This window comes from Gobius niger (genome assembly GCF_951799975.1).
Source record: "Gobius niger genome assembly, chromosome: 20".
In the NCBI taxonomy this organism is placed as follows: Eukaryota; Metazoa; Chordata; class Actinopteri; order Gobiiformes; family Gobiidae; genus Gobius; species Gobius niger.
Genome location: NC_136871.1, coordinates 11,805,565 through 11,833,562, shown reverse-complemented (window position 1 = coordinate 11,833,562; position 27,998 = coordinate 11,805,565). Strand labels below are relative to the sequence as shown.

General features: G+C 42.8%; 1 protein-coding gene across 1 annotated transcript; it reads right to left on the bottom strand.

The window, feature by feature from the left end:
- Window position 1: 1 nt before the first annotated feature.
- lrig1 (leucine-rich repeats and immunoglobulin-like domains 1) lies at window positions 2–27,998 on the bottom strand. Its single transcript, XM_079579232.1, has 18 exons — window positions 26,991–27,998; window positions 18,317–18,388; window positions 16,885–16,959; window positions 13,184–13,321; window positions 12,729–12,872; window positions 10,740–10,883; window positions 10,505–10,648; window positions 8,874–9,017; window positions 7,373–7,453; window positions 6,322–6,393; window positions 5,920–5,991; window positions 5,685–5,848; window positions 5,245–5,583; window positions 4,867–5,148; window positions 3,149–3,583; window positions 2,935–3,066; window positions 2,568–2,846; window positions 2–1,625 (listed from the first exon to the last, which is right to left on the bottom strand). The coding sequence occupies exons 1-18, from the start codon at window positions 27,191–27,193 to the stop codon at window positions 1,444–1,446; spliced, it is 3,102 nt and encodes a 1,033-aa protein (XP_079435358.1). The 5' UTR covers window positions 27,194–27,998; the 3' UTR covers window positions 2–1,443.

The window sequence follows — 27,998 nt, the reverse complement described above, 5'->3', positions numbered from 1 at the left end:
GTACTAGCAAAAGTGATTTATTAGACTCTAGCTTTGCTGTTGTTACAATGGTTTACACAGTTTAATAAATTACGCATGAACTGAACCGCACTCCATTTTGTCCCTTTTGCTTGGTGGATTAGATTCTAAAAGAGGGGTTTTCTGACAGGTGTTGCAGGTAAAATCTTCACTGATAGGCGCCATCAAGAGTAATCAGAGAAGCACGTCCCCTGGTTTACCTTGATAAGGCCACAGGTAACAGAACAGTGAACAGAAACACATGTAAACACCGAACAAAGTAGCCATTTAAACCGTGTCTGACGGTGCATGAAGAACTGCACTGTAAACCTTTGAACTTGCAGGCTGAATATATGTGAAATACTGGCCATTTACGGTGGATGTTCAGGCACATTACAGCAGTAAAATTCACCGGGTTAAAATAGTCACTTTTAATCCAAATAACAGTAAGTGCTTGAACGCTCGTGGCTTGAAAGCGAAGACACATCTAATGTAAAATCCAAATGGCAAAGTAATTTTCTCTGAACTAAAAACACTTTTCTGAAAATAAATTGGAGTGGAAGCATAAAAGGTTTCAACAGAGCAGTAACTGAAATGAAACAGGTGGAAGAGCCTAGTGGTAGTAGGTACAGTGTGTGGCGATTACTTTGTCAACATGGAATATCTCCTCACCCTTAAGGAGGCACCTCTGGTTCTATTAATCTGAATTTCTATATGAAGTATTTAAAAGTGCTTAAACATATGACCCCTATGTCTAATCCACACTGAACTGTCTGACCTATAAACAATATAAGCCCTTCCTTCATATAATGGATGCTAGTTCTATCTGTAAAAGGCCGAGACTGGCAACATTTGTTACAAACATTCAAGTGCAATCAACTCCCATCCAGAGTGTACCGGTTTCAGAGTTACTCAGGCTATTCAAAATTAGCTTTGGGAGTTTTCTTTGATAATGCAGTACAGTAAGGCACAGCAGCTGAATGTTGGTAGAAGCTGAAAAATGTGGTTTTGAACAAAAATAAAGATACAATCACTCCTCTTTTGTCATGCACATAAATTCAAATACTCTTTTGTAAAAATCATATAATATATAAGAAACTCTTATGTACAGTCAAATTGTCCAAGGCATATTTCTTTTTCCTGCACAATACTGTATATACTGTACAGATTCCCTACATTTACATGCTTCCAATGTAAGTCATACTTTGGAGCTAAAATTATTGGACACCTCCCAGAGGAAGGTTTTAATTATGTACAGTTAATACGCTCAGATGGGATGCCACCCACACAAGCTCCCCCTTCAAACTCCGGATACCCAGAGCCTTCCCAGCCGCAGGCCAGGAAGCTCAGGGCCATTGGCCTCGATATGAGGTAGCAGTTTATTTCCCAGTGCAAAGAAAAGTCCTCTCAGCCTTTGTGAGTTCATGTTGTTGGCTTCAGTGCCTGCTAGTCGCTGGCTCTCCTTAGGGGGGCGCTCTCATTTTGCGAGGCCCTAATGAGTCCATTGGACAGCAGAGTCTGTCTGAGCTCAGGCTCACAATCTGTGTCTTGGTGATTGGACAACTTCACTGGTTTGTGAAAGAAAACCTCCTGCGATAAGGGGCTGACTTCCTGTGCTGCTCTGCCCACTGTGAACAAACACATTGAGATAGAATTAATGCAAATTAAAAAACACATTAGGTGATAAATATTCTACAACATTGGGTCTCAACTGGTGGGTCAACACCCAAAGAGTGTTGCATGACCAACAAGTGATTTGTGGGCCTTTTGCCAAAAATGACTCTTGCTAATGATTGACATTGTTTTAGCTGTTTTTGATAATCTGTCTAAACCCACTCTTAAGTTGAAAGTGAATGTTTTATTTGGGTTGGATCATACAGTATGCTGATGGTGGGTCCCAAAGCTACACCTTTGAGAATCACTGTTTGATATAAGTCTATAAATCGGTGCTATGTGGACCTGCAAAGATGAAATGCTGAAGCTGGGTGTTGTGGCTACGACCAAAGTCTGTCGTAGTGAATTTCAGGCTCCAGACGGTGTGTGCTTAGCTGAGGTATGTGTCTCATATTAGTGGTGTTTATTTGCATGGAAAGGTGCACTGATCTTGATCTGATTTTGTTGACGTGACAGAGATCCTAGTTGCAGCGAGATGATGGTTCACTCTGACTGATGTTAGTCGCAGGTCCAACCCGATGACAAGCATTTTTGAACAACAACTTTTTTTTCCTTACGACGAGTGATCATTCCTCACAGATGGCCAATATCATGCCGTGAACATCCAGCCTCAGGCCAATTCCACGGCATGGATTTATTTAGGCACTAAACCAGAGCATGTCTACGCGGGCTACTTATCTGTGCCTCAAAGGCTGATGGGTAATGGGATGAACTAACCCATGCTGGGATAGGCCTCACATCCGTAAACATTTAAGAGATCTCAGGACAACCACTAAAATTACATCATGAAGCTTTATTAAACTGAAAATCGTTTGTGAAGCTACAATCTGCACCTGTTGCTTCTACATTCCGAACTAAGGATAATTCATTGAATTCACGCAGTGTCACGGCCTCACCTTTTCTATCTGGTTGTATCATGTTGTGCTTTTTCGGAAATGGGTCTTGTGCGTCCTTTCGGATGCCATTGGGTGTCCCATTACACAAAAGGGCTTTGTGTAGCTCTCTGTCCTGCTGTTCCACTGTGGTGCACAGGGAGTACGCAGGAGGTTCACTCTCCTGCTGCTGGTACTCCAAATCTGCGACAGGTCTGAACTCATGACTCATGTAGTCTGGGTCCTTAGAGTAGCTGTTGCTGTTTTCTATACAGTCTGAACACATAACTGCACAGTCAAACCCTGTCAGAAAGAAAAATGATCCAGAAAATGAAATCACCATGTACGTATATATGCAATTGTACCTCATTAACCGTAGAAAAGGGCATACCTGTGGATTCTATGTGTCCATTGGGCTGAGGTCCACCACCGGCTTCCACACGAATGCACACGTCCTGGCGCTCTGACAGAGTGCCTTGGGAAGACAGGTAGCTGGGCACATCTGGAGGAACAATTGTCTCGTCTACAAAGACAATAAAAGCAATGTTGAAACATCAAAAACGAGTCATCTCAGTTTTGTGTTGACATGGCTCTAGTCAGCTTACCCGTGTTAGTGACGCTACACTCCTCGCTCTTCTTCCTGGTCTGGTAAATGATACACACCCACACCAGTGAGGTCACAACAATACTGGTCACCACAGCAATCACTATGATTCCTATGGTGACTGTGCCAGGGCCTGCAGGGGCTGTGCATGGTGATCTCCGTTGAGTGACTACCAGCTGGCTGTGAGCACGCTCTGTACCCAAAGTATTGGACATTAGGCAAGTGTATCGTCCGGCATCCTCCAGCGTGGCTGAGCCTATCACCAGCAGCTGATTGCCAGGGGTGAAATGGTGCCTCTCGGAGGAGCGCAGAGGCTGGTCATTCCGTAACCATGTGATACGGGGCGGAGGGCTGCCCAGGGCTTTACACTGCAGTGCCACTGTTTCTCCCACAACTACAGTGCGGTCCTCTAGCTCCTGCGCCAGGTGAGGGGTTTCTGTAATGGACAAAGTTTGAAAAAGTGATTAGTTAAATCTTTCACAGTGCAATTTTCAGCTACTCTCACAGGTTTAGGATCCAAACTGGTAGTAAGACCTATAAACACCACCCCAATAATCTGTCTTAAGTGGTCACGCTTGAGTCTGATGTCTGCTGTGTGGATGTGTTTGCAAACAGAGGTACCACAAGGACACGAGAAAAAACGAAGATAAAATGTCGCCCTGTCTCCAGACAGAGACAGGGCATTTGATTGGTGGAAAGCCTCCTGTAAAGTGACTACTACTGCACAATAATACTTTGTTCCAATCCCTGTACTGTTTTGAGTCTACCAGTGCAAATCCACCAGTACCAAATCCGATTATTATTATCATGAATTAAAATACCCCTTCCAATTGAAAAAAAGCTGTATCTTTCAATCGATTTATTGACAGAACAATGTTGTCTATGTATCTTTTTTTGAATGAAGTGCACCGCGTGCTGTACTTGTGTGTTATAAAGTAGGCCTCATCTCTTAGGCAGAGCACTTGGCTTCACAGTGGGACATGCACAGATTAAGAGATCTCACTAGACCCACTTGCGCTGCTAATACTTTCTCTCTTCATCAGTCTCTCTTCAATGTGTCTCCCTGCTTTTCACAAAGTCCCACCATCCCCCTCTCCACCACTCTTTTTTGCTGCACTGTTCCAGACAGGGGCCCCTCAGCATCCCCCCGCTCACCTCATTCACTCTTTAAACCTATATCTATCCTAAATTCAAACAGACCATTACCGAGTACAACTTAAGCAAAATGCAAAAATGTCACAAAATATACTTGACAAATAAATAACTGAAGTTTGAATGTCATCAAACCAAATTCAAAGATTGTGTCGGTGAAGACTTTACAGTTTAAAACAGCCTATAGGCTGGGAGCATGGAGGCGTGCTGTGTAGCAGCCATGACAGGCAGGGCACAAGGAGTAGGGAGGGAATGCCACACAAACACCCCTCTGTGAGCTTTACTCCCTTTCCTCCACCAACTCCCATCCCCCCTGACTCCCGAACATCACCTCTGACCTCTGACCCACAGCAAGGCCACAGCTGCTGAGAAGGGAAAAATATAAGGCCTTACATTCCGTGGTTAGTGACCACTGCCTGGCTGTGTAAGAAGCTTCGCACAGCACATTTAATGTGTTGTTACTTATTGCTACACAAACTATTACAGAAACCACTGCACACCAAGGTAAAAAGGATGGAAGCAGTAAACATCTTAACATTTGATATTCATTTTAACATTTGATCTTACCTAGAACAGTAAGAGTGGCATTTGCCGACATGGTGCCCGCTGTGTTTTTCGCCGTGCAGCTGTACACGCCCATGTCCTCAGGCTTCACAGACGTTATGAAGAAAACATCATCATCAGGCATGACATGCATACGACGCTCGCGGGCAGCAGGGAAGTCTGTGCCACCGTCTTTCTGCCAGGCAATCTGTGGTATGGGGTGTCCCATTGCTGCGCACTCGAGTCGTGCCGTGTGACCGGTCCTTATAGTGATGTCTCGTGGTGTTTTTACAAAAGATGGAAGAACTAAGAAAGACAAAGTAGATTTAGTTCAAAGGATAACTTGTACTACTATACCATACAAAAAAACCCAATAACAACAACAATGGGTGAGGAACCTACTATTAACTATAAGGCGAGCCTTGCTGGAGTAGGTGGAGCCAAAGTGGTTGGTGATAATGCATTGGTAACGACCCTCGTGGGCAAATGCAACACGCCTGAGGTGCAAGATTGTGGTGTACTCCATGACACCTCCATTCTGACCTCCCACTGAATCCGAGGATCGTACATGAGCAAAGTTTTCAACCTCTGCGTGACGAAGAGGCTCCTGATCCTTTCGCCATGCAAAAGTCATTGGAGAAGAGCTGCTGCTGGCCGCAGTACAAGTGAGGCGAACGTCACTTCCCAAAACGGTCACTGTTGTTTCAGGTTGTACAGTAATCTGTGGTTTGGGAAGGTCATCTACCAGAAAGAAGATGCACAATTTATTAGATAATCAAGCCAAAAGAAACATTACCGGGCATAGGGACAGTCCAGTTGATAATACACCAAAAAAAACTTACCGCACACAAAGCTGTCAGATGGAGCCTGAAAGATGGAAACTCCTTTGAGGTTCTCGGGGTGAGCACAGGTGGCATTGACCCCAGCCTCAAGGTTACGGGAGATCAGCCATGTGGGCAGCCAGTGAAGCTGGCAGTCACACAGAAAGCTGTCACTCTGGATTAGACTGCAAAAACATACATGAACATGAGCCGAATGGACAAAAATCATTGCTGACAATACGTTAAGGTGACTTACAGCGTTTTGAGATTCCTTATTTTGCTGAAGGCATCAGGTTGTATAGATCGAATAGCATTGTCTCCTACATTTCTGTGGGCATAAGGTTTGTAATTAATTCAAGTAAAATACACACATGCAAAAAAGTAACATCCTGCAGAAGACACTCTGATTCTGATTTTTGCTCTGAGACCTGACTATGCAATAACCAGTTTGCTTCTGTGCGAGGGCAGATCAAAGGCCAAAGTGGAGCTTTACTAAGCTAAGGAGTACAAAGCAGCTGGAGCCTGCGAAAGTCCTGTCGTCTTCTTCTTTTACAAAAATGCAGCTTTTGGCAGTCACCTCTCCACCCCCATCTCCTCCTCACTGTATAACTTTCTTGCTGTAAGGAAGAACTGCTAAGCATTGTGCAAGAATACTCACAGGTGTTCCAGTGTTTCCAGACCCGAAAAGGCCTTCTTGGCCACCGACTTGATCTTGTTTCCAAACAGAGTCCTGTCAATTCCAAACCAGAAGGGGGTCGAATGACAGGAGGAGAAAGGGGGAGGATAAGAAAAGCAGAATTAGCACAATATTATGGGACAAATGTGAACTGTCATCCTGGTTGTTCTCAGGCTTTATGAGAATCGACTTAGATTCTTGGATTTACTCATATGGATTAACTGATCAAATCAACTCATACAACATGCAGCTTCAGAAGTTTCCTTTGTCTTAAAGCTTTTCCCCTGGTAGGAACACGTGCTGCTTTTGAAGACTTTCCACAACACTTTTTTTCCCATGGCTCACGGTATCGGTGTTGGGATGCATCAAGCAGCTTCCATGATGCACCATAACAAAAGGGCCAAGGTCAGAGGGCGGGGCGTACGGGCCGTTTGATGTTGATTGCTGAATACGGCCCTCAATTTCACCCTTTCTCAGTTCCTAACAACAAGCTTTGGTCAAAGAGAGGATAAGAGGAGGGAGGCACGGGGGACCAATAGAAATAAGCCTATTGGAAAGCGCACCCCTGCCGGCTCAAAGAAAAGCCTTTTCAGCGCCTCGCTCTCCCCGTTCTTTCTAGTTGGGCAGCATTCATACTGAGAACCATCTTGGCTGAACGTCACCTTTTTATCCTGCAGCTTAATGATTATGCATAGCCAGTCAAATCCAAGACATCTGTGTCTGCTTATATTACTCATCTAAGTATAGTACAATGAATATTCCAGATACAAACGGGAAAACACAATTAAATTAAAGTATTAAAGTGCTTTTGACTGAAGTGTAAATCTACAATAAAACAATAAAAAACAAACAAACAAACAGAGCTTACAAGTGAAAAATATGAGCACCCAAAAGGTGATGAATGAAGCACAGTCTGATACAAACACCCTGTGAAATATGTTTTACAGTAGAACTAACATATTTACTTTTCAGCGTGACACATTGTCAAATCCAATGCGCTGCAAAAAAGAGAATATCTTAAGAGAGGACTCACAGCTTGTTGAGACTATCCAATCCTGTGAAGGCCCCGTTGGTGTCCTCTATTGTTCCCGAGATGTCGTTATGATCCAACTCCCTGCAGAGAATAGATGTGAATAAGAAAGATGCAAACAGAGAGAGGGAGAGGGAACAGGGGAAAGGGCATGGCAGCGCTCGAGTGTCTCACAGTGTTGTCGCTGAGCTGGGAACAGGTCACCTGTGTATCCACTACTACTACTTCTGTAGATTCAGCCTCCTTAGAAAATCACCCCTCTGTCCAACTCATCACTGAAAACTTCACTTGCTTTATACCACCGTGTGTATGTGCCACTGAAGATGTTTGTGTGTCTTTGGTTGGGTTTAGGTTAAGTCTAAAACCACCAGCACTTTGGTTATCGGGCAGCAAGTCACGGGAACGAAAGGAACCAAAGTCTCAATTGTGAGGTTAAAGACTGAGTTGAGCTGCGAATGCTTTTGACAAAGCTCGTTTCAACATGTTTAGTGTTTCTAAAACATTCGCTGAATTTAGAAATTTGTGGAAAAAAAATGTTGGCACATTGCCCACCTCTAACTTGAGGTCATAGTTGGAATTAATGTTGTCAACCATTTACACATAACCCTGTTAATTCAATGAAAAACAATGTTGTTGTTTTACAACAACAAATAAACTGGTAAAGTTAATTATGTCATATAACAGGGTTATGTGTAAAAAACCTACATGTATTTCATGTGCTTGTTTTCATTCCTCTCAAGGGCAAAACGGTTTTCAAGGTGAAGTCACAACTGTCCCTGTGTTTTGTACACTGGATGGAACAACAACAATTTGAGGACTTCAGGCCTCTGAGCCATAGAAAAAAAACTTCCTTTCAAACATGGGAAAGGCCTTTGACAATCAGACACACCCTCCGCATAGTTACCCCCCTTAGAGTTTTTCTCATCCCCTCACACTCTGTCCAGTGTTCAGTGGCCACCGTCTTGCACAGACTAGGCCTGAGCTGCCAATTTCCTCCTCTTTCTGGCTGGCTGAATGTGAATGGCTGCTGCCTTGTTAAAGTAAGGCCAGTGGTGGGGGCTGTCGAGCAAGGGGACTGGTCACAGAGGAAGGGAGGGGGGTGTGTGTTGAGCCAACGACCCCCGTGGCAGAATTAGTGGGCAGGCTGGCTTATTTGGACCTTTCACACCCCAATGCAGGCTCCAGCCCCATGCCGGCACGGCCAGCAGTGCCGGCCCAATTAAAGCTCTCCCTGCTCCTTTTCAGAGCCCGGCCTATGTCTGCTCCAGCCTCTACTGATTACATTAGGCCTGCATCATAGATCTGCACAGTCACCAATGGAGGAACGAGGAGAATAAGGTGCATTTAAAAAACACAAGGGAGAAAAAACAATTGTTATGGCTAATTGACAAGAATCAAAGAATGACCCCTCCCTAGCATAAACTCATCTCACACATGTTTCAGTATTCAACCATCCCAAGTGCACCTCTGTTAGTCAGGCTGCATCGATGCTGCAGGTACTTACAGGACGCGGACAGCCCTCAGGCCTCGGAAAGCTCCCTCGGTGATGTGGCTAATGGAGTTGTGCCCCAAACGGAGAGTGTGCAGATCCCCGAGCACTGCAAGGCTGCCTTCTTCCAGACGAGTCAAGTTGTTGTATGACAGATTCCTGGAGAGAAGAGAGGCAGAAAATGAGTCTGAAAGGGAGTGGGGAAAACCCTTCGGTGTGAGGTCTGGAGGAAATGGAAGATTGGCATTGACCAGCTCACAAAATCCTGCTTATTAGGCTAACTAAACTTCAGCATAATAAGCATTTTGACATTGTTATAATGTCGCTCACTCATGGAAAATGTGCCATGAGATGTGTTGAGGATTGTTTAACTAATCCATTTCTGTCGCCAGGGAATTCCTTCCGATATCATGAGGTGCTCCAAGCAATATAACTGAACTTGTTTGGACAATTCCCGCACCGAAATGGCCTCCAATATAAAATGTTTCTGTCTAAAAGTTTATTTAAATGGCTTCACTTGCCTCTGACCCAGCAGAGGACGGGTCAAGGTCTCAGAAAGTAGGGATAAATACTTTTTACGTTTTTAATACTCATTCATTATCAAAGCCATAAAACATGAACAAATGTTAGCATAACTAGAATAGAGCAATACCTCAAATAACTAGGGAGGAAGCACAGCAACCGCATGATGTACAAAATCCTGATTAATAATTCTGATTACAAATGTTGATAAATCCCTCAATAGAATTTTGAAAATGAAATGAAAGGCCCATTGTGCCGTATTTTATTGGCCTCTCTGTGGCCGGGACCACGCTGTGCTTGAGCGCTCATGTGTGCAGAGATTCTCGTTGATGACCAGCTCCGCTTGGCCTATTGGGAATGCAATAACAGGAGCCTCATAAAGATGTGTCACTCCATTCTTAGAGCCATCGGGGTCATAAGAACTCTGGGATAATAAAAGCTGAAGCACTGGCTGCTCTAAGTGGAGGAGGATGGTGGCGGGAGCAATCTGTCACTCAAAGACAGAGGTGCAGGAAATGGCACCGAGATAGACAGAGTAAACTTGCATCAACTGAGAGGAAAGGCCATAATCCCTTTTAGCTCTTTATACATTCTGATTGGTCCATATAAACAAACATTGGCGCCACAGATGCACAGGCTACCTGGCAGTTAGCAACGCCTCAGCTGCACGGAGCACTTTAGAGCGCCTATAAGACAGCCATGTCAATAGCGTCTGAGATAATAACGCCTCATTCAGTTCACAAAGCAGTGAAGACAATCCTTCAGTGTAATTACCACAACATGACCAGCAGAGGATTACAAGCCCGTTTGCCAAGCCACTGCGCCTCAGAAGTGAGCACAAAAACTCTTGTCAAAGAGCTTGAGTGCTGCTGAGCTCCACTCTAATTATGGGATAAACAGGCTTATCCTGAGAATTACATTGTGTAGTGAATGTTAAAACTGCACCGTAACCTAACCCTGGGCTGGGCAGGGTCATGATACAGGTGGGGGAGTATGGTTTAGTTCTCAGGCTATATAACAAACCTATAGTTTACTTAACATTCATCAGTATATATCAGTTTGATATGATACAAACAGGCATTTACACATTCACATGCTGTAAAGAAATAGTTATAAATACTCACAATTCCCTCAGTTTTTGGCAGAACTTCCATCCATCAGGGTAAATGCGAGCTATCGAGTTGTTGCTGAGGAAAAGCTGCTGTAGGGAGGTCAGGCCATACAGGGAGCCACTATTTACCTCAGTCAGGCTGTTGTAGTCTAGATGTCTGCATTAAAAAAGGCAAAACAAAGAATTAATCCTCTATTTACAGTTCTTGTAAAGTACAAATGTTCTGCAAAGGCTTAAGGAGTACATACAGAACTTTCATTTTGGCCAGATCGTAGAAAGCTCCATCAGTGAGTTTGTTGATGCTGTTTCTCTGAAGTTTTAGCACCTCGAGGCTCGACAGGCCCTGGAAGGTCAGACCTTCTACCTGACGAATGCGGTTCCTGTTCAGCTCCCTGTATCGGAGAGACGCAACAAAAACAGCTTAACTTGAGTCGCGTGACTTTGGGGGGAAAAAAAATACGCACAAAAAATATCTGTAAGTGGATCAAGGATTTTATGTTTTAGAAATCAAGCTGTGGGTCTAAGTGCATATTTTAAACACATCCAGGGGCATTCATTGACGTGAGAAGACTGAAATGTGCACTGCTGAACAAATCCAAAGAACCGTATGCATTTCAGAACATGTTTGTAGCGGTCCAAAACTACAGGGTTAGCAGGTTTTAAATTAGACCCCAAAGAGATGTTTAAATAACCATGATCCTTTAAAAGCAACACACACACACACACCTATTGATGAAACGTTTTAGGGAATAAAATACACCAGCCATTAATCACCTGGATTCTGTACCCTACTCGAGAAACCACCCCATGATGTCTCCAATTTGTATATATACGGCCTCAGGTTGACAGAGACAAAAATGCATGCTTGTTTCTTTGTGCTCAGTATCATCACTCGCACGTGGAGATACAGTGTCACTGGGGCCACCTGTGCAACAAAAGGCACCTGGAAGAAGTGCCGGGGCCGCCCTCAGGTGAGTGCGTGGGGTAGAATGGAGGTGTTGAGCTACGGATTGGGCTGACCTCGCTCGCTGCCGGGCTGTTTGACGAGGATAATGGAGCGAACTCTGACGAACCACTTTGTAGGATGTGGAGGAAGGCTGTAAATCACAGATAGTGTCCCTTTTTGCCTGACCTGCCTCGAGTCGGTGAACATCGTTGTTTTTTTTTTTTGCAATCTTAATGTTGTTGCCATTATCACCTAGAGCTGTGCATATTCAGCCTCTGTTTCTCCAGACATGCAAACTATTCGGCTCCAACAGCTGATGTCATAAGGCGGCTCTGCTCTGTCCACCTTCACTCATTCTGTTCATTTCAGCACTCAGCTATTTTCTTCTACACATCAATTTTTGTCAATCAGTTTTGTTGAAATATCTTTTATGAAAATGCTTCTGTCCATGCTAGAAGTCCGGGCATCTTCTTTGCCCAGAAATTAGGTCTATATTTCTTACACTTGTTAGTTATGCAAGTATGTAAGTACATACCACAAAGAGTAAAGCAGTACTAAGTAAGAGGCCATAAACGCCACTGTAGGTGTCGTAGCATGCTACGGTTTTCTACTCATTAATTGTCTGTGAGAGTAAATACTACGCTGACAGAAAAGACAAAGGGAGAGAGGGATATTGTACCAATACCAATGACACAATGAAGATATTTTTGTCACTCAAACTTGGCTGTAAATACTGTTTAAGTGATGCTAGCCCGCAGTTAGCTTTGCCTGTTAGCCTGTTAGCTTCTCTCTCGTGATTACATTAGTGTGTATTGGGGCCTCCGACCTGTAGGCAGCAAAGTTGCATTTGTGGTTTTCTGGTCGGAGACACCTGGGGCGGATGAAAGACCCCACAATCATCCCATTAACACTTGTATTACCCCCAGAGTGACTACGAAAAGGATTTATTAAGGTAAACAAGTTACTTAGTACTGCTATAAGGTGTCCAAAAAGTATTACAAAATAATAGTAAAATAGTTGTTAGTAATAATAATAGTAAATTAAAATAAAAAATGAACTGCACTGTGAAAACACCAAGCTAAATGGGGATTAGGTCATAAATTCATCAGGAACTCTGGTGATTCTTACATCTATATATTACACATCTTAACCTCTTAACCGAGCACATTTTCTCCAGTTTAGCTACTGGGGGTATAGAAACTGAATAATTATTCTAACCTATTCTTAAAACACTACAGTAAATGCAAAGGCAAGCAAACAAACAGAAACGTGACAGTTCTGCTAGACTTACAGCTGTGTGAGCTTGGGGAGCTGGAAGGCTCTCACAGGGACCTGGCTGATGCGATTTCGGCTCAGTCGGAGAACCTGCAGAGTCGCTCCCAGATGGTCCAGAACTCCCATTTCCAAATCCTTGATCTTGTTGTTGCTCAGATACCTAACAAAAGCAAAAGTTAAATCACATCCACGACGACAGATGATTACGAGATGAACCCCTGAAGCTGCGTAGGCCTTTCGTGAATCTGTTGTGCAGAAGTGTGGGCCATTACAAACAGAAAACAACGCCAATGATAAGTGATGAGGAATCCTGCCAAACATGTGTGTTTCTCAAACTGTGGTACCGGTGGAACAATCATTCACTGTTAAGGTTTTCTTCATGCTTAAGTATTATGATAGATGGTTTAGCAATGGTTTTATTTATAAGCTCAATATATCCCTGAAGTTACTGAGGTTTGTGTTGATACTCACAGGTCCCGGATTTGGAGGCCAGCGGGGAAGCTCTGCCCTCGTAGTTCTGTGAGGTCATTATTACTCAGGTCTAGCGTTTCTAAAGAAGTGAACTCTCTGGTCATTGTGCCGTCAATACTGTGGATCTTGTTATGGTGCCTAAAAACAAGAAGGTGTAAAATTAGGAGTTGTTCTCACACAACTGCGCAGTAAAAAAAAGTCAGAATTCAATATAGCTTTTCATGCCCATTCAGATCCGAATCTTCTAAATACAACATTTTTTCCCCAAGTCTAGTAGGCAAAAAGAGGAGTCGAGTACACAAGAAATAGTGCTTCTCGTCCAGCCCTAACACTGCAGTGAAGAATCTTCCAAACAAAGGCTGCACTATCTCAAACAATACAGAGGACAATAATCTGCAAGACAGATGGAGATGGGAATAGGAGGAATCAGGGTAGAGGTTCATAATACGGGGACATGAATCTATTAACACACGAATACTGGGGAAATCACAACATTCAGAACATGTTGTTTTATTTACTTCAAACTGGCCTTTATGTGCCCTTACTATGAGTTGTCCAGTGGAATGTTTACATTAGATTTTAAGCACAAATTGACACAATAGTCGCTGCGGAGACAAAGGTAGAACACAGCTGTACAATTGGGCCTTTATATAAAAACAACAACAACAAAAAAACATTATGTGCCGTCATGACAAACATTGAGCAATATGGTCACTTGGAAAAATTAATAAAAAACATTCACTACTTTGCATTCAAACTCCAGGTAAAGTTTAACAGATGCACCATTCTGCTGTGTGGTTATGTGTCCGTGTGTGGGGATAGAAGGCCCATGTTATCTGAGTGCACATGAAAGCCTCTGCCGGGTGACACATTTAACACATGCTTGTGTGCTAACTAGGGATGGAAATGTCATTGGTATCACTGCCTTATGGACGAGTGCAATTGGCTGCTTCTAGTCGTTTATATACAGCGCAACCGCAATTACTAGGTCAACTGTTCCTTTCTACTTTTATTGACTAACTTTTTACCGCTGTTCCCTCTGACATACGTTACTATATCAACATTTAGTGACTTCAACTCAATTGGCTATTTTAGTTCCCAGGAGAGAACTCGACATTAACAGCCTGTGCAGGAGAGCAGGTGTCTAAAACAGCTAAACTGCGCCAAAACAAGGTCAGTCTCGTCTTCTAACAAGCTTCCGCCGGTGGATGAACACATACACACACTCTACACGCAGCCGTTTATGGCCGTCTGAGAGCGGAGGGTAGCACTGTGGCAGCCCACCTGAATAAACAGTGGCAGAAATGGTTAAGGATGAGCAGCTTGAAATGTGGGCAGGCGCTCTGAAGCGCACACAGGGCAGGGCAGAGCAGCAGACAGTGGCTACAGTGAGCGTGTGCAAAGCAGGATGGGAAGGGTGGGCTCAGGGGGGGGGCGAGTAGGGGTCAACAGCTGGTGACCTTCGCTGGGAAAAACAGAACTGCCTCAAACTAGTGGGAGAGCGTGACCTCTCTCACTCTTCTTCCACCACTTAAATCCAATTCCATTTTTTCACACAAGCGCTCCTCCCAGAGTCCACAACCAGCTGCATATACCAGACAGTAGCATTATGAGAATCACGCAATGAAAGGTGTCTCTATATTTGTGCATGTCTAAAGCATCAATAATCAAAGGGGTAAAATCCACTCAAAGTTGGCAGATCATAGACAGCACAGTCAGACATTGTGGGCAAACCCTCAATATTCAATCTGAAAACAGTTGTGTTTCTTTTCTGACATCCTGCTGCTGCATTTTGAGAGTCAATGGGATACCACCGGTTTCGCCAAGGGCTCTGCGGGACTGTGGAAGTCTGAAATAATGGTCAATAGTTTTTGAGAAAAAAGGGCCAACATGCTGTTAGAGTAGATCAAGTTTTCTCGGAATAAAAATTCAATCATACACACCGAACTGAAAGACTTGGGGCTGGGGAATAGTAGTCATCTGTCTGATAAAGGCACTGAAACACTGAAGTGATGTTCCAATTAAATGTATCTTTGTCAGTGTGCAGGATTTTCTCTGATTGATGAACATTTGCCTGTTTCCTTCCCTCCTGAGGTGAGCACCTTCCTCTATTTTATTTGTAAAGTCCTCAAGTAGAAGAACGACTTTAGCAACAAAATAGAAAGAAGATTACAAAGTGCTTTATATATTTTCACCATCACCGGCAACACAGTTGTATTTTTTTAAACATATTTTGTTGACTCTCTCACACTATAACAACTTGTAAGATAAACTTTTCACAAACCCCTGTTTTGATTATGAGATGTTTAAAACAGTTTTGATTATGCTGAAGGTCTGAATACAGCTCCTTCATTTGCTTGGCTGCGGGAAAGTGAATGTGCGCGTGAGATTCAACTAGTGTCTCACAGACTTGCAGTCAGACAGCATTCCAGACTGCAGTGGCAGAGGAACACAGCAGAGTGCTGCTGCCCTTGCCAGGACAGAGACACACTATCAAACTCCATTTGGTGATGTGGGTTTGGGAACAAGGTCTAAAACCACTTCTCACATCCCATTCCTTCTTCCTGTGCCGGTTTCTGAACCACCCACAAGGTCTACTACTCTTAACCATTTCTTTAGACAAGTGCAGCATCAGGCTGATCTGCCAGTATTCACACCGCCCAGTCCTTCCTCTCATACTTACTGAGCCATGTGACTGACAGCTACAGCTGCAAGTGCTTCAGCAGGCCTTCACTTCAGCTGTGTGCCTCTACTCCCACTAGGCCTACAGGCCTTGCCCCAGCAACAAGCTTCCAGTCAGGCCAAAAAAAGACACGCTGGCCATTTGGAGAGGCCACAGTTCAACAGAGAAAGATAAGGTGAACTGGCTTCAAATTGTATAATATGGGTATAATGAAAGTATAATGCAATCTAAACCGATTCTAAACTATGCAAAATACAGAACAAACACAACCTCAATAGCCATTAAGTTCCAATCGGACAAAGTGCTTACTGCACATTGTCAGCTTATGAATGCATCAGGATTCTGAGAAACTGCAGATGACACATAGGGTGAGGTGGGGGTGTGACTCCCACTCAGATCACCACTGAAAATGATTCAGAGCAACATTATATAGACCGGCAGATCTATGGACTGAAATATCAGGGAAATTCATAAAGCGTCTTTGAGTTTCTTTGAAAAGTCCAGTCATATATTATGGCTATTATTATAAATGCTTGTCGGTTGTGCAAAATTAAAAGCATCTCATGCCAACAACAACAACCAAACTTCACTGATGGACAAAGCTATTTATCTTTAGTCTAGAAATTTTTGTTTGAAAAGTTACATTTGTTAAATTACATGGCAGTATTATCATTTGTATGTCACTTTTCATTAGAAACGCTAGCTCACACACAAATAGGGCAGTAAATCTCCAGTGAAATGTCGGCGCTGCAGTCCCCAAGGCAAAGTTTCACTACTGGGAGCGAGCTGGAACAACATCAGAGCTGACACTCCAAGCAACCACCGAAGCCCACAGTAGAAAAGAACATGTGGAGATGTCAGCTTTAAGGCCACTACAAAGTAATGTGTATATTAACACCAACACGGCTACTCACAAAATATGATGTACCTGTTCCTTGGACTATTCTAATGTCATTTCAGAAAGGGCAGGAGCCGAACATTACGCTCACTGTAAAGCAGCAAGAGGGGCAGTACTCACAGGTAGAGTGATACAATCTTAGAAGCAGCTTGTCCTAAATCTGGTATGGAGGTCAGCTCATTGTGGTCCAGCCGCCTGTAAAGTGACACACAAACAGAAGGTCAGACACAGAAAACACACTGCACAGGCATTCACAGCTAAGGTGAAAAGGTGTGGTGGGGTTAGATGAGCCTACATACCAACTCACATTAGTAAAGATGGGTTTGTATGTTCAATACACGGAGCCTAATCTAATCAAACTGTATAAATCAAAAAATGTCAAACACGACTTGTCACGTCGGCCGCAAAGCAAGTAGCAAGTCATGCTTTTAAAAACCAAAAATAACACGGGAGTAAAACAGATGTCGAAGAGCGTATGACTGGCTGCGCGGGCCTGCCAGAGATGTCACCAGAGTGTGTATCAACAATTCACCCGTGTGCGTGTGTGTATGAGCCCTGTGCACCGGCGCTGAGTGACACCGAGCCAAGCCCTCTCCTCACCATATAAAATATTCACAAGGCCAGCAGCGTTGGCCACAGTATCGGGTGGTGGAAGGAAGGCTTAATATAGAAAACCACCACTTTATTCTCAATTGAGCTTAGTTCACGGCAATACATGGGAGGATATTGCAACAAGGTAATTATGTCAATATTTGAAAAATGAAAACTTTGTATCGTATCTTGAAATCAGGGTTTTTGCTTTTGTTCTAACAATAAATTAGGAAATAGATTAACAAGTCTTTATATATATGATAATAAAAAGGAAATTGACGATTCTTTCTGAGCTGCCCTATAAAGCCTATGAACCATGAAAGCCACCATTTACCAAATATTGTTTCTGTGTGAACAATCTGTTAAAGCAGTACTAAGTAACTCATACCCCTAGAGGCCATAAGCGCCGCTTCAGGTGATGTAGCATGTTGCATTTTTTTACTCATTAATTGTCCGTGAGAGTAAATACTACGCTGACAGAAAAGACAAAGGTAGAGAGGGATATTGTACATCCAATCACACAATGGAGATCTTTTTTTTTCACTCAAACTTGGCTGTAAACACTGTTAAAGTGGCGCTAGCCTGCAGTTAGCTTTGCCGTTAGCCTGATAGCTTCTTCTTCGTGATTCCATTAGTGTGTATTGGTGGCTCCGACCCGGAGGCAGCGATGTTGCAATTGTGGTTTTCTGGCCAGAGACACCGGGGGAGATGAAAGAGCATCCCATTAACACTTGTATTAACCCCAGAGGAACTAGAAAAAAGATTTATTCGGGTGAACAAGTTACCATCTTCTATTGACTTTCTAACGTAATTTTGCATGTTATTGAAAGTGCGCTGTTGTCCGAATGTTTTGTGGTGAAAGTGGCCAAGTCCAAGAACAATTTCCCTTAGGGGACGATAAAGATTATGCTATTCTAACAGTCTGAGCGTGCGTGAGTAATCTGTGAGTGTGAGTACTTACAACTCTCGTAAATCAGGAAGGTTGACAAAGGATTCAGGGTCGATCACACTCAGCTTGTTGTGCCCGAGATTCCTGAAACAAGAGAGACAGTTCATCAGAAAATCAATTAGAAAACAACCTTCTTTTGCAGTATTAGTGATAATGTGTTTAAACCACCACAGCCATTTTTTGCTTAGACAATATTGATTACAGGTAACAGTTATTTCTTTGACAAACAGCTTCAAATGTCTGCATTAAGTATGGGTGAACACGCTGCAGTACATCCATTCAGCTTGCCTTCCAGGAGGGACAGATCAATACTATTGATACATGCCGTCTCCCTCCTCTGGCTCACTTACCAAACATAACCCACAGGCTATTCATCTGCTCAGTCAATTTGCACTTCAGGCAAACGCTGGACTTAATAGCTGCCACTTGACTTGAACGGAGGCGTGTTTGAGAGTGATTTGTTTAGTGATATAGCATTGCCACCATTCAAAGGAACAAATGTACGTCGAGATGGAAGTGTTCTTCTCATCGACTCTTCCCAAACATTGAGATAAATCAAGTTTATTTCACACACAACAAAGTACTTGGAGTGTTCGCCTGGTGAATGGACTGTTGGCAGAGAGGCTGATCAAGAATCAAGAAGAACTTTATAGGAGGTACTTAAGAAGAATGTGCTTGTAATATTATCTGCCTTCAAATAACATTTCCCAAACAATTCTTGACTCCTGACTGTTTGAGCTAGTGTGCATAAACTGGTGAACCTAATAGACAACAGTGCAGGAAAGTTTGTTATACTGGTGTAACAAGTCTTAAAGTAAACTCAACCAGCTTGAATATCATTACTTTTAGAACTGGATATTGTTTATACTTTGAATTACTGACTTTCTTTCTAGTATAGTTTGAAACACCACACCTTTTAATACCATTCACGCCAATCAATCTCAATCTTCTGTCCTACTCCGCGGATTTCCCTTTCTTGTCTTTTGCGGCTGATTGCAGATAATGACAGTCCCCCTTCGCCAGCTCTTGTGTGTGTGACAAGATAATAGCAGGGCATGTGTGCCCCCCCAAGGCACAGTCCTGACTCCTGACAGGGAGGTGCACGTCTCTGTTATGATCGTGTAATGGCAGGGCACCTCCCGTTGTGACCGACATTGGTAAATTGTCATCCCCTGCAACAGGAGGCAATTACCTTGTTAGAAAGCCAAGTTAGAAAGGAAAAAAAAAAGGTGAAAAGGTCTCCACATTGTAACACCGTGAATATTATTCCTGTAAGGTCAGGTTTGAGCACACCAGCACTTTGAGAGGAGACATTCCGAACGTCTAAATAGAAAAAGGTTATTCAGATCTTATTCTTGTGGATTCTTGTGACAAAAATAACTATATCGAAGCTCCGATCATCGAAAAGAAACACACCAATGGTCAAAAAGAATGCTTTTGTGATTTACACATCGCTGTAACTTTACTTTCAAAAACTGCTTGTTTACATTTTTGTAGCATGCAGTCAGATTTTCACCAAATCCACAAAAAGCTCCCATCTTGAACAGATCAATTTCAGAAAGGGACTTGAATGCCACTTGCAGTATATTCCATTGATTTTTACCAACATTCTACTAAGGTCCAATTGGAAATAGACAATTGAGTGAATTTTTTAGCAGATTTTTGAGTGAAACCTTTGAGCTACGAGAAGCCGAAAGCATGTCACGTTTGAGAGCTAAACCTGCCATAGATGTGCCAAAGGCCACGGCAACAAACAGACGTGCACAAAGCCATGCCTGGGCCGCACTTTCCCGGTCAACTATGCTGTTTACACAACTTCTCTCCACATTTTTTTTTTTTTTTTTTTACACTTCTCAATTTTCATGCGTATCAGATTTGTTTCACCACATTCGACACCTACTGTTTTAAGTGATAGCGATAAACTGTGGTTCCCTTTGTAATGTGGGAGAGAAGGGCTAATGCTTTCCAGAGCCATTAACAATTGTGCCGTTTTCTGAAAGAATTTAGCAGGCTGCGATCAGACGCCCAGGAGTCATCAGCGTCTGAGAGAGCAGACAACCAAAAACAAGGAAAACAAACACAAGAATCTATGGACGACCTGTCAAACTCCACGGAGAAAGGATGCACAGTTCAAAAACCATTGAGCTAAAAGTGAACAGGATCGAATAGGATAAAATAAAAATCACACACAACTGAATGCACTAGAATGTCTTCAAAGGAATAAGAAACAGGAATATTGTACATCCAATTACACAATGAACATTTTCTTTTTTTTCACTCAAACTTGGCTGTAAATACTGTTTAAGCGGCGTTTTGCCCGTTAGCCTGTTAGCTTCTTCTTTGTGATTCCATTAGTGTGTATTGGTGGCCCCAGCCAGGAGACAGCAAAGTTGCAATAGTGTTTTTTTGATACCGGGGGAGATGAAAGATCCCCCCAATAATCCCATTAACACTTGTATTACCCCCAGAGGGACTACGAAAAGGATTTACTATGGTAAACAAGTTACTTAGGAAGCTACTGCTTTAAGTATGCTAAAAAAAATAAAAAATCTGCTGATATAATGTGTCTCTGCCTTTTTTCAATCGTTTTTGGGACAGCCAATATTGGCAAAATTACAACAGCAGCAGAAAAACAAAAACAAATGAAATGCTTAAAGAAAAAAATAATGAAATTGGAAATTCATCTCGTCCATACATACTTTGACATGTCTGATTTTGCCTTGACTTTTTGTATTACTTATTATTGTTTGTATTGGGCTAAACGACTGAGTCTGATGCTTGTGCAACCGTCTAAAGTTGAAAAATGGTCTCCAATAGCTGCGGCAGACCGTCACCGCTGGCCCATACAGTTGATCTGACAAATAAAAGTCATTAAACTGCTTTAAAAATGGGAGCTGTGGGAGTCAACGAGAACTGGAAGTCCAGGGGTGATGTAATTGCGAATGTCAGATGCTTGTAAGTCAGTGCACAGACCGGTGTGTGGGAGAGAGGGGATACAGTGGGGAAGAACTGCGCGGCGACTCGATGCGCACATACATCATTATTATCTTGGCCGCTTCCATCAAAGATAAACGCGGGCTGAACTTTGCTCGCTCCAAGTGTGAAGTGATGTTAAGGATGAGCTTTCTGTCACCCGCCTAAAGACAAAGGCCTTTAATCTGGCCCATTTCGAAGAATCATAAAACTAGTCAAATAATAACCCTGCCATGGCAATGGTCCAGACACAAACAACTCTTCCTGTTAATAAAGGGTCAGCGCATATCCAAGCAACTGAACTGCGATGGAAGTAGTATACACAAAGCTAACCCGCCACCTTTTGACTGCAGTCAAACAGTAGAACGAGGCAATATCTTATCAACTATGACAAGGTTAAAAGCATAAGGCACTGAGCAAGATTTACTCCCATAAAGATGAATGTGCTGCACTAAAACTGCAGTGGGTGTCCACTCTAGGGAGGCTTAAAGAGACACTCGGTGTGAGATCAGAGCATTACCACCTTATTTTCAAACATTTGCGTTCCAGAATCCACACAGCCCACATAGCCAACAAACTCCTTAGTGCTTTGAGATCACTCAGACAGCGAGCGTGACTTAGCGCTGAGTAGACCACATCTTGGGACCATGTGGAAGACCCCTGCACTGCCTTTGCTTCTCCTCAAGGGATTGAACGGGGCAAACCAAGCAAACAAGGGGTCTGCACTCACCCTCAGGCCACGCATGAACCCACGGCCAGGATCTGCGACGCCACTTTACACATGTATGTGCACACACCGTCTGCGTATAATTCATCCTAACCTCATTCTGAGAGTAATCGAACATCCGATTAAACTTAAACATAAGAGTACCTTCAGGATGGAGGACCTTGTGTTCTGTAATTCACATTTATGCCTATTGTGTATTATACTAACTCACTTTTTTGCGAAAATTACAGCCAGTCAGGGCAGGCCATTTCATCCAGACCAGCTGATCTTATATGACATTTCAGCCGTCTAGACGCTATAATGGTAATTGTGATTTCAACGATCAGAAAGTACAATAGGCTAATAATGAGCACTCACACATGACTTCTCTATAGCTTTCTCTCTGTTGCCTCAACTTGTCTGGGAGAGAAGCTGCACCTCTCGCTCTGGGTCCAAGTCATGCTTTTTTTCTAACATCTTCTCCAGATTTCCAAACCCTTACCAGATGTAGAGAATTCACAGATGATTCATCGATCAAACCCACTTTGTAGACACTGACTTTGGGAGGAGGGGGGATGGGGGAGAAAAAGTTGGCGCCCAGAAGTGTCTTCACAAAAGGCCCATCTATTCTGCTGACTGGATTCTTGCAGAATGACTTGTAGCAGCAGCTGTTTGATTGTCATTAAATCCAATGTGCGCAGTGTATGAGCTCACCCTATATCTTCATGTTAAAGTCAGGCTTTTTCGGCAGTCGAAGCGGGCTGAAACTTTGCTTTCCTGCTCCCATTTGTTTGAAGTGTTGATTTTACATCGAACGCCGCTATGCATTCAAAAACTAACTAAAGCGGAGATAAGTAAAAAACAAGCAAGATTATCAGCCAGTGATAAGATCATTCAAAACGACTTAGAAACGCTTCAACTGTTTCCTCGAAAACCAGCCCAAGGACATGAGAGTCACAGGGCTAGGAAAACTATGACAATAAACAAACTCCGTTTAATCACTCTCAATACCACAAGATTACAGGGCTGTGTGGAGAGAAATGCCCTGGAAACCACAAGGGGCTCTGCCTGCTGAGGGCTGCTGCTGTTGTCGGCCTCGGCTCTTAAAGTCTGACTTGTAAAGCAGAGGGAACAAACATTACAGCACTTACAAGGTAACACCAGTGTTAGTCTTTAAATGCAAGTGGTGGAAATGAGAGAGAAAAAAAGTGTTTTGTTAAAGATAATAGGGGGGGAAATGGTTCTCATTTAACCGGCTACTAATTTCTAAATAGCAGTTCTGGTCCATTGGCCTCACTAAATAGAACAAAGTGGTTTCTTACATTAACCTGGGTCAAAAACCAAATACAACTGAGGAAAATAATGTTTTTGATGATTATTCAGTTCTAGTTCAAACTTCCTGAAGATCTCAATAAATTTGCGTTCAATTAAAATAAATGTCAACTTAAAATAAAACTTAGTATTGACTGAATTAAAAATAGATCATATCATTGTTATTTTCAAATCAGCATTTACAGGCCGACAGGCGACGGTAGCACAGAGAGTAGAGCATGTCATCTTGTGATCGGCGGTTCGAATCCCGCAGGTGCACACTGTTGTTGTGTCCTTGGGCAAGACACTTCACCCACCTTGCCTCAAGTGTCTGTGTACACTGGTGTATGAATGAGAGTGTGAATGGGTGACTGGTTCCTTGATGTAAAGCACTTTGAGTACCTAAAGCAGGTAGAAAAGCGTTATATAAATGTGACCATTTATTTGCAGGCCCTGTAGTCCAAACTCATTCCTAACATCCCTGATTTCTAGTATCTCTAGTTCTTTACAGGGGGAAGACTTTGAATGATTCACAACTTTCAGGGTGCAAAGTGAAACTTTACTGTCAAAATCATGCTAACAAAAACTAGCCTCCTAACACACAATTGGAAAAACAAAAGTCTGCTTTCACAATGTACTGAATGAGGTCAAAACAAAAGTCTTAAAAGTACAAGAAAAGAATCAGGTATAGGGCCTTTGAAGTCTAATAAAAGGCCTCTCCATACAAACTATACTGCCTTGCCAAACAGGAAGCTCATGAAACTGCTTGTGGGTTTTCCTGTGTTACTACATGTGTGACAGTGGCTGAGGTTTCTGACCACTGACAGGACATTCACCAGTGCACAGAGCAGCTGCACTGTGCCCCTGACAAACACTTCTGCTACCACAGCCTATAAGCCAATCCTCAAGTGGCCTTTCATTCCCCCAGGCCTCTCGTCCCGCCCCCATGGTGACCAACCGGCTCCCCACCAGGAAACCACCAACACAAACCCATTTCCTGAAATCACAGCCCGAAACCAAATTGCCGAGGGCGGTGTTTACCAATAAAGCCATACTATGAGGCTTTATGGTTATGGCAGTATGCACGGAGCACTGCTGACACAACACCGCATGGCCTCCACAAAAGAGCATCTAAGGTTTCGCAAAGCCGTGCCTTCTCCCACTATAGATTGCTTAGGTTGATAAAAATACAAATTAGGTCCACAAAAGCTGGCATGACTAAACGGACAGGAATATCAATGGGGACACACACCGAGTTGGCAAACAGACGCCACGTATCTCCTTCATCTTTATCCAGCCACAAAATTAGCAACGCTCATGCTTTTATTTACTAGCGAAATCCCATTACGACCATGGCACAGCGCGCAAAAGTGCTTTTATACACATTACCATGGCTCTAAACAAGATAAGGCTCTACTCCAGAAAGAGAATATGTGACTGTGCGAGCGGAAACTTGCTTTGAATTTTATTAGGCTCTTCATCAATCAGGAAGAAAACATGCAAGTTCTCTGCTAAAAATGAAATAAGTAATGAACAAATATTGGAGAATTGGACAATATACAACCAAAAGGAGGTTACTGTTCAGTCTTCACGTCAAATCTTGTCATAAGGACTCCCTTTTCACGAGAAATCGTTAAAGTTAGGCCTGTTTGTTTTGACAATTGGAAAGCATTAAGGGTTTTTCCCTCTTTCAAAAGCCATGTCCATATTTGTTCATCAGAGAACTAGGCTTCTCTGATTTCTTAGTACAATGGAAAGTATGGCAAATACCCTAATATCATGCGACTATTTACAGATGCTCTCAAAACACTGGAAATTCAAAATGGTTCCAAACTGTCTACTTTACCCAAAAAACAAATATTTAATCCTCAAATATCTAAGGTGATCACCGCAGTTGCAGTGATCCAAAGTCAGCAACCTTGCCAAACTCACGAACTGGCAATTAGCATGTTAAAAATCAAATGTTACTCATAAATAAAGACAACACAAAGCAGAAGTGAGCACTAAGTTTTAGAGAACCTCGAAGATTTAACTCTATGATTTAATCTCAGAGAACCTCTAAGATTTAACAAAAATGGACTGGACAGAGCCCAAACTAAGTACAAATGAAAAAGATTACGTTCAGACACAGGTGAAATTGTCAAACCTAGACGTCTGGTTTTAAAGTAATCATGCAGAATCCTGGCGCAATGTCAGATCTTTGAGGAAGGAGTCGGCTGCCTTTGAGTTACCTGCCAACAAAACAGGCTATCTCAAGCAAAGTAAATCCATACTTGCAGGTGTTTTAAGTAGATAACCGCATCATAAAGTCATATCCTTAAATACAAACTATGTGGAGCACTCTGATATATAAGGTTTGCATGAGATAAAAAGTCAACTTCGATAAGACTTCCTCTGAACTCTTTCACATTAATGTCATGAAACTGTGTTGAAGCCAAGACCTGCATTCAGTCACGATGCACAAAAGGCTGATGGGACAGTCTCCATATTGTCATGATAAACAGCAACAGCACTTGGCTAAGAGGTGCTTCAGGGCTCTGATGCTGCCTGGGCACAAGTGCCATTATTCATGTTTCTAGAGGACTTTGTAAAAGTTGCATTCCTAACTTCCCAGGGGAAGACAAAACTGCCTAAGACCAAACCCTGGGAGTCATGGAAGTCTCTGGGTCTTTGGCCTCAACCCTTGCACAAACAACAAACTGAAAAACATGACGAGCAGCGTGGTCTTCTCATACAGCTTCACTGATAGTGCAAGAAATAATGTGACAAAGAATAGGATTGTCAATAATTAATCCCTCATTCCACTCTCCCTGAGGTTTCCCAAACACAGCAGGATGTTCCATTAAAATGGCCTGAATGGGCTTATTTCTCAAATAAATTGCAGACACAGATTCAACTGTTGTCTCATGCTGCGTAACCTGTGCATTATTTTAATAAACTCAATTTGTCAGTAATTGCAGCGACACAAAGGGTGTTACAGCAATAAATTTGTGAGCATAAAGAAGAGTTCTGTGTCTTATGACATGTCTGGCTCTGTTTGTTTACACAGCCTGGGGAGCTGTTGGTTCACTCCAGCACTGATGCATCATTCCCCTACAAATCCTACATCCAGCATCCGTGTCAGATATCACTGAAGCCATATGTTAATCCAAATGAAGTGCAAGTATTGGGCCTACAGTTTATAAAACAAGCTGGGAAAATTGTGTATTTGAAAACTTTGGCCTACTAGAAATCTGTGTAAACTTACCACAATAAGTAGCCTATGCATTCAGAATATTTTAAAGTGTAATGATCTAGTGCACCATTTTAGACATTTCTGGGTATGTGTGTTACTTACTAAAAATATGTTGAAGTTGCAAAGCATTCAATTTGCCTTTAGAAGAATAACAATTGTACAAACGTGTTATTCTTATGGAGTCTATTGTTGGATGAGTAAATAGAATGGAAAACTAACCTATTGCAGGATTGTGCAGACAAGCCCTCAGTCAGTTCTACATTGTACTGATTCCTTTAAAATAGTTATTTGGTCAATGAAAAAACAAAAATCTTCTCAAACAGATGATCAAACTTTGATCAACACATTAAACAACTTCATTTAGGTCACGGCTCCGGACGCCACTGACCTTTTCTGAACCTACCTTTTATTTACACTTATTATTTTCCATTTATGGTCTGTCAGTCAACGTGCGTACTTACAGAGACACTGTCCCGACAGGCAGGTCCAGGGGAATCGCCGTCAGTCCTTGGCTGCTACAGTCCACTGAATCTCCATTGCAAGTGCAGTTCTGGGCACAGAGCAGCTCCGAACCCAGTCCATAACTAATCAACAGTTCAAGTAAGAAAATTAAATAAAAAACACAACGAGAAACAAATCCAAATCTTCCCAGGGTCGCCGCCATTTTGTATCCAGTTAAATAGTGCGGCCGTAGACACTCTTTCCGTACCCTTAACCGGGGTGTTAATGCAGTTTCAAAAGGACAGGGTCCCGTTTATAACGCATTAATAGCGTTGTTATAAAACTGGATAGTCCAACAAGCAAGGTTTTGTTGAAGGGAGAAACGAATCCATCCCAAACAGGACGAGTTTCCAGACTAACTTTCTCTGGAGTCCGAACGACGCGGGATGTGATCAAAAAGTCACCAAGTGGCTACAAAAAAAAGTTGGCAACCGAGTAGGTAGAAAAGAGTTTCTGTGTTTTAGTCCACAAGTAGATAAAGTATGTTAACAGCTTCATATCACGCTGCAGTGATTGTAGAACAGGCAGTGGAAAAGACACAGCGCAGCCGAGAGCCTTAAATTAGATCCACACAAGCAGAGAAACTACAAACTTGGCAACACGTTTACGCACAGCTTTGGGCTGAAGGTTATGGGGTCTTGGGTCGAACTTAGTATGTAACAAACAAAGTTACGGCTTAGAGAAATGGTGCCCCCAGACTCAAGCCGCTCAACGCTCCTCAGCTCCGCATATCGTCCGAAATCTCAACACTCTTCACGGCTGCGAGATCCAAGTTTCCGATGCGCGTAAGTCCCGTTTCAGCAGCGCAAAGTGCTTATCAGGTGTGCTCTGCGGACACTAAATCATCGCGATCCGTTTAGTGGTAAAATCTGTATGGTGCCCACTCCTTTCGACCACCACCGCCAGTTTTTTCCTTTCTTGAGTTCGTAGTTACTTTTCCTTTTTTCCTCGGTGACCGCTCAGTAGTC

What these genes read in the sequence shown, in the direction of transcription:
- lrig1 (XM_079579232.1), bottom strand. Translation starts at nt 27,193, where the DNA reads ATGGCGGCGACCCTGGGAAGATTTGGATTTGTTTCTCGTTGTGTTTTT. An exon ending in AAGATTGTATCACTCTACCT is followed by an intron (nt 13,322 to 16,884) that starts GTGAGTACTGCC and finishes TCTTGTTTTTAG; the next exon opens with GCACCATAACAAGATCCACA. An exon ending in CTGAGGGCTGTCCGCGTCCT is followed by an intron (nt 7,454 to 8,873) that starts GTAAGTACCTGC and finishes TATTCTCTGCAG; the next exon opens with GGAGTTGGATCATAACGACA.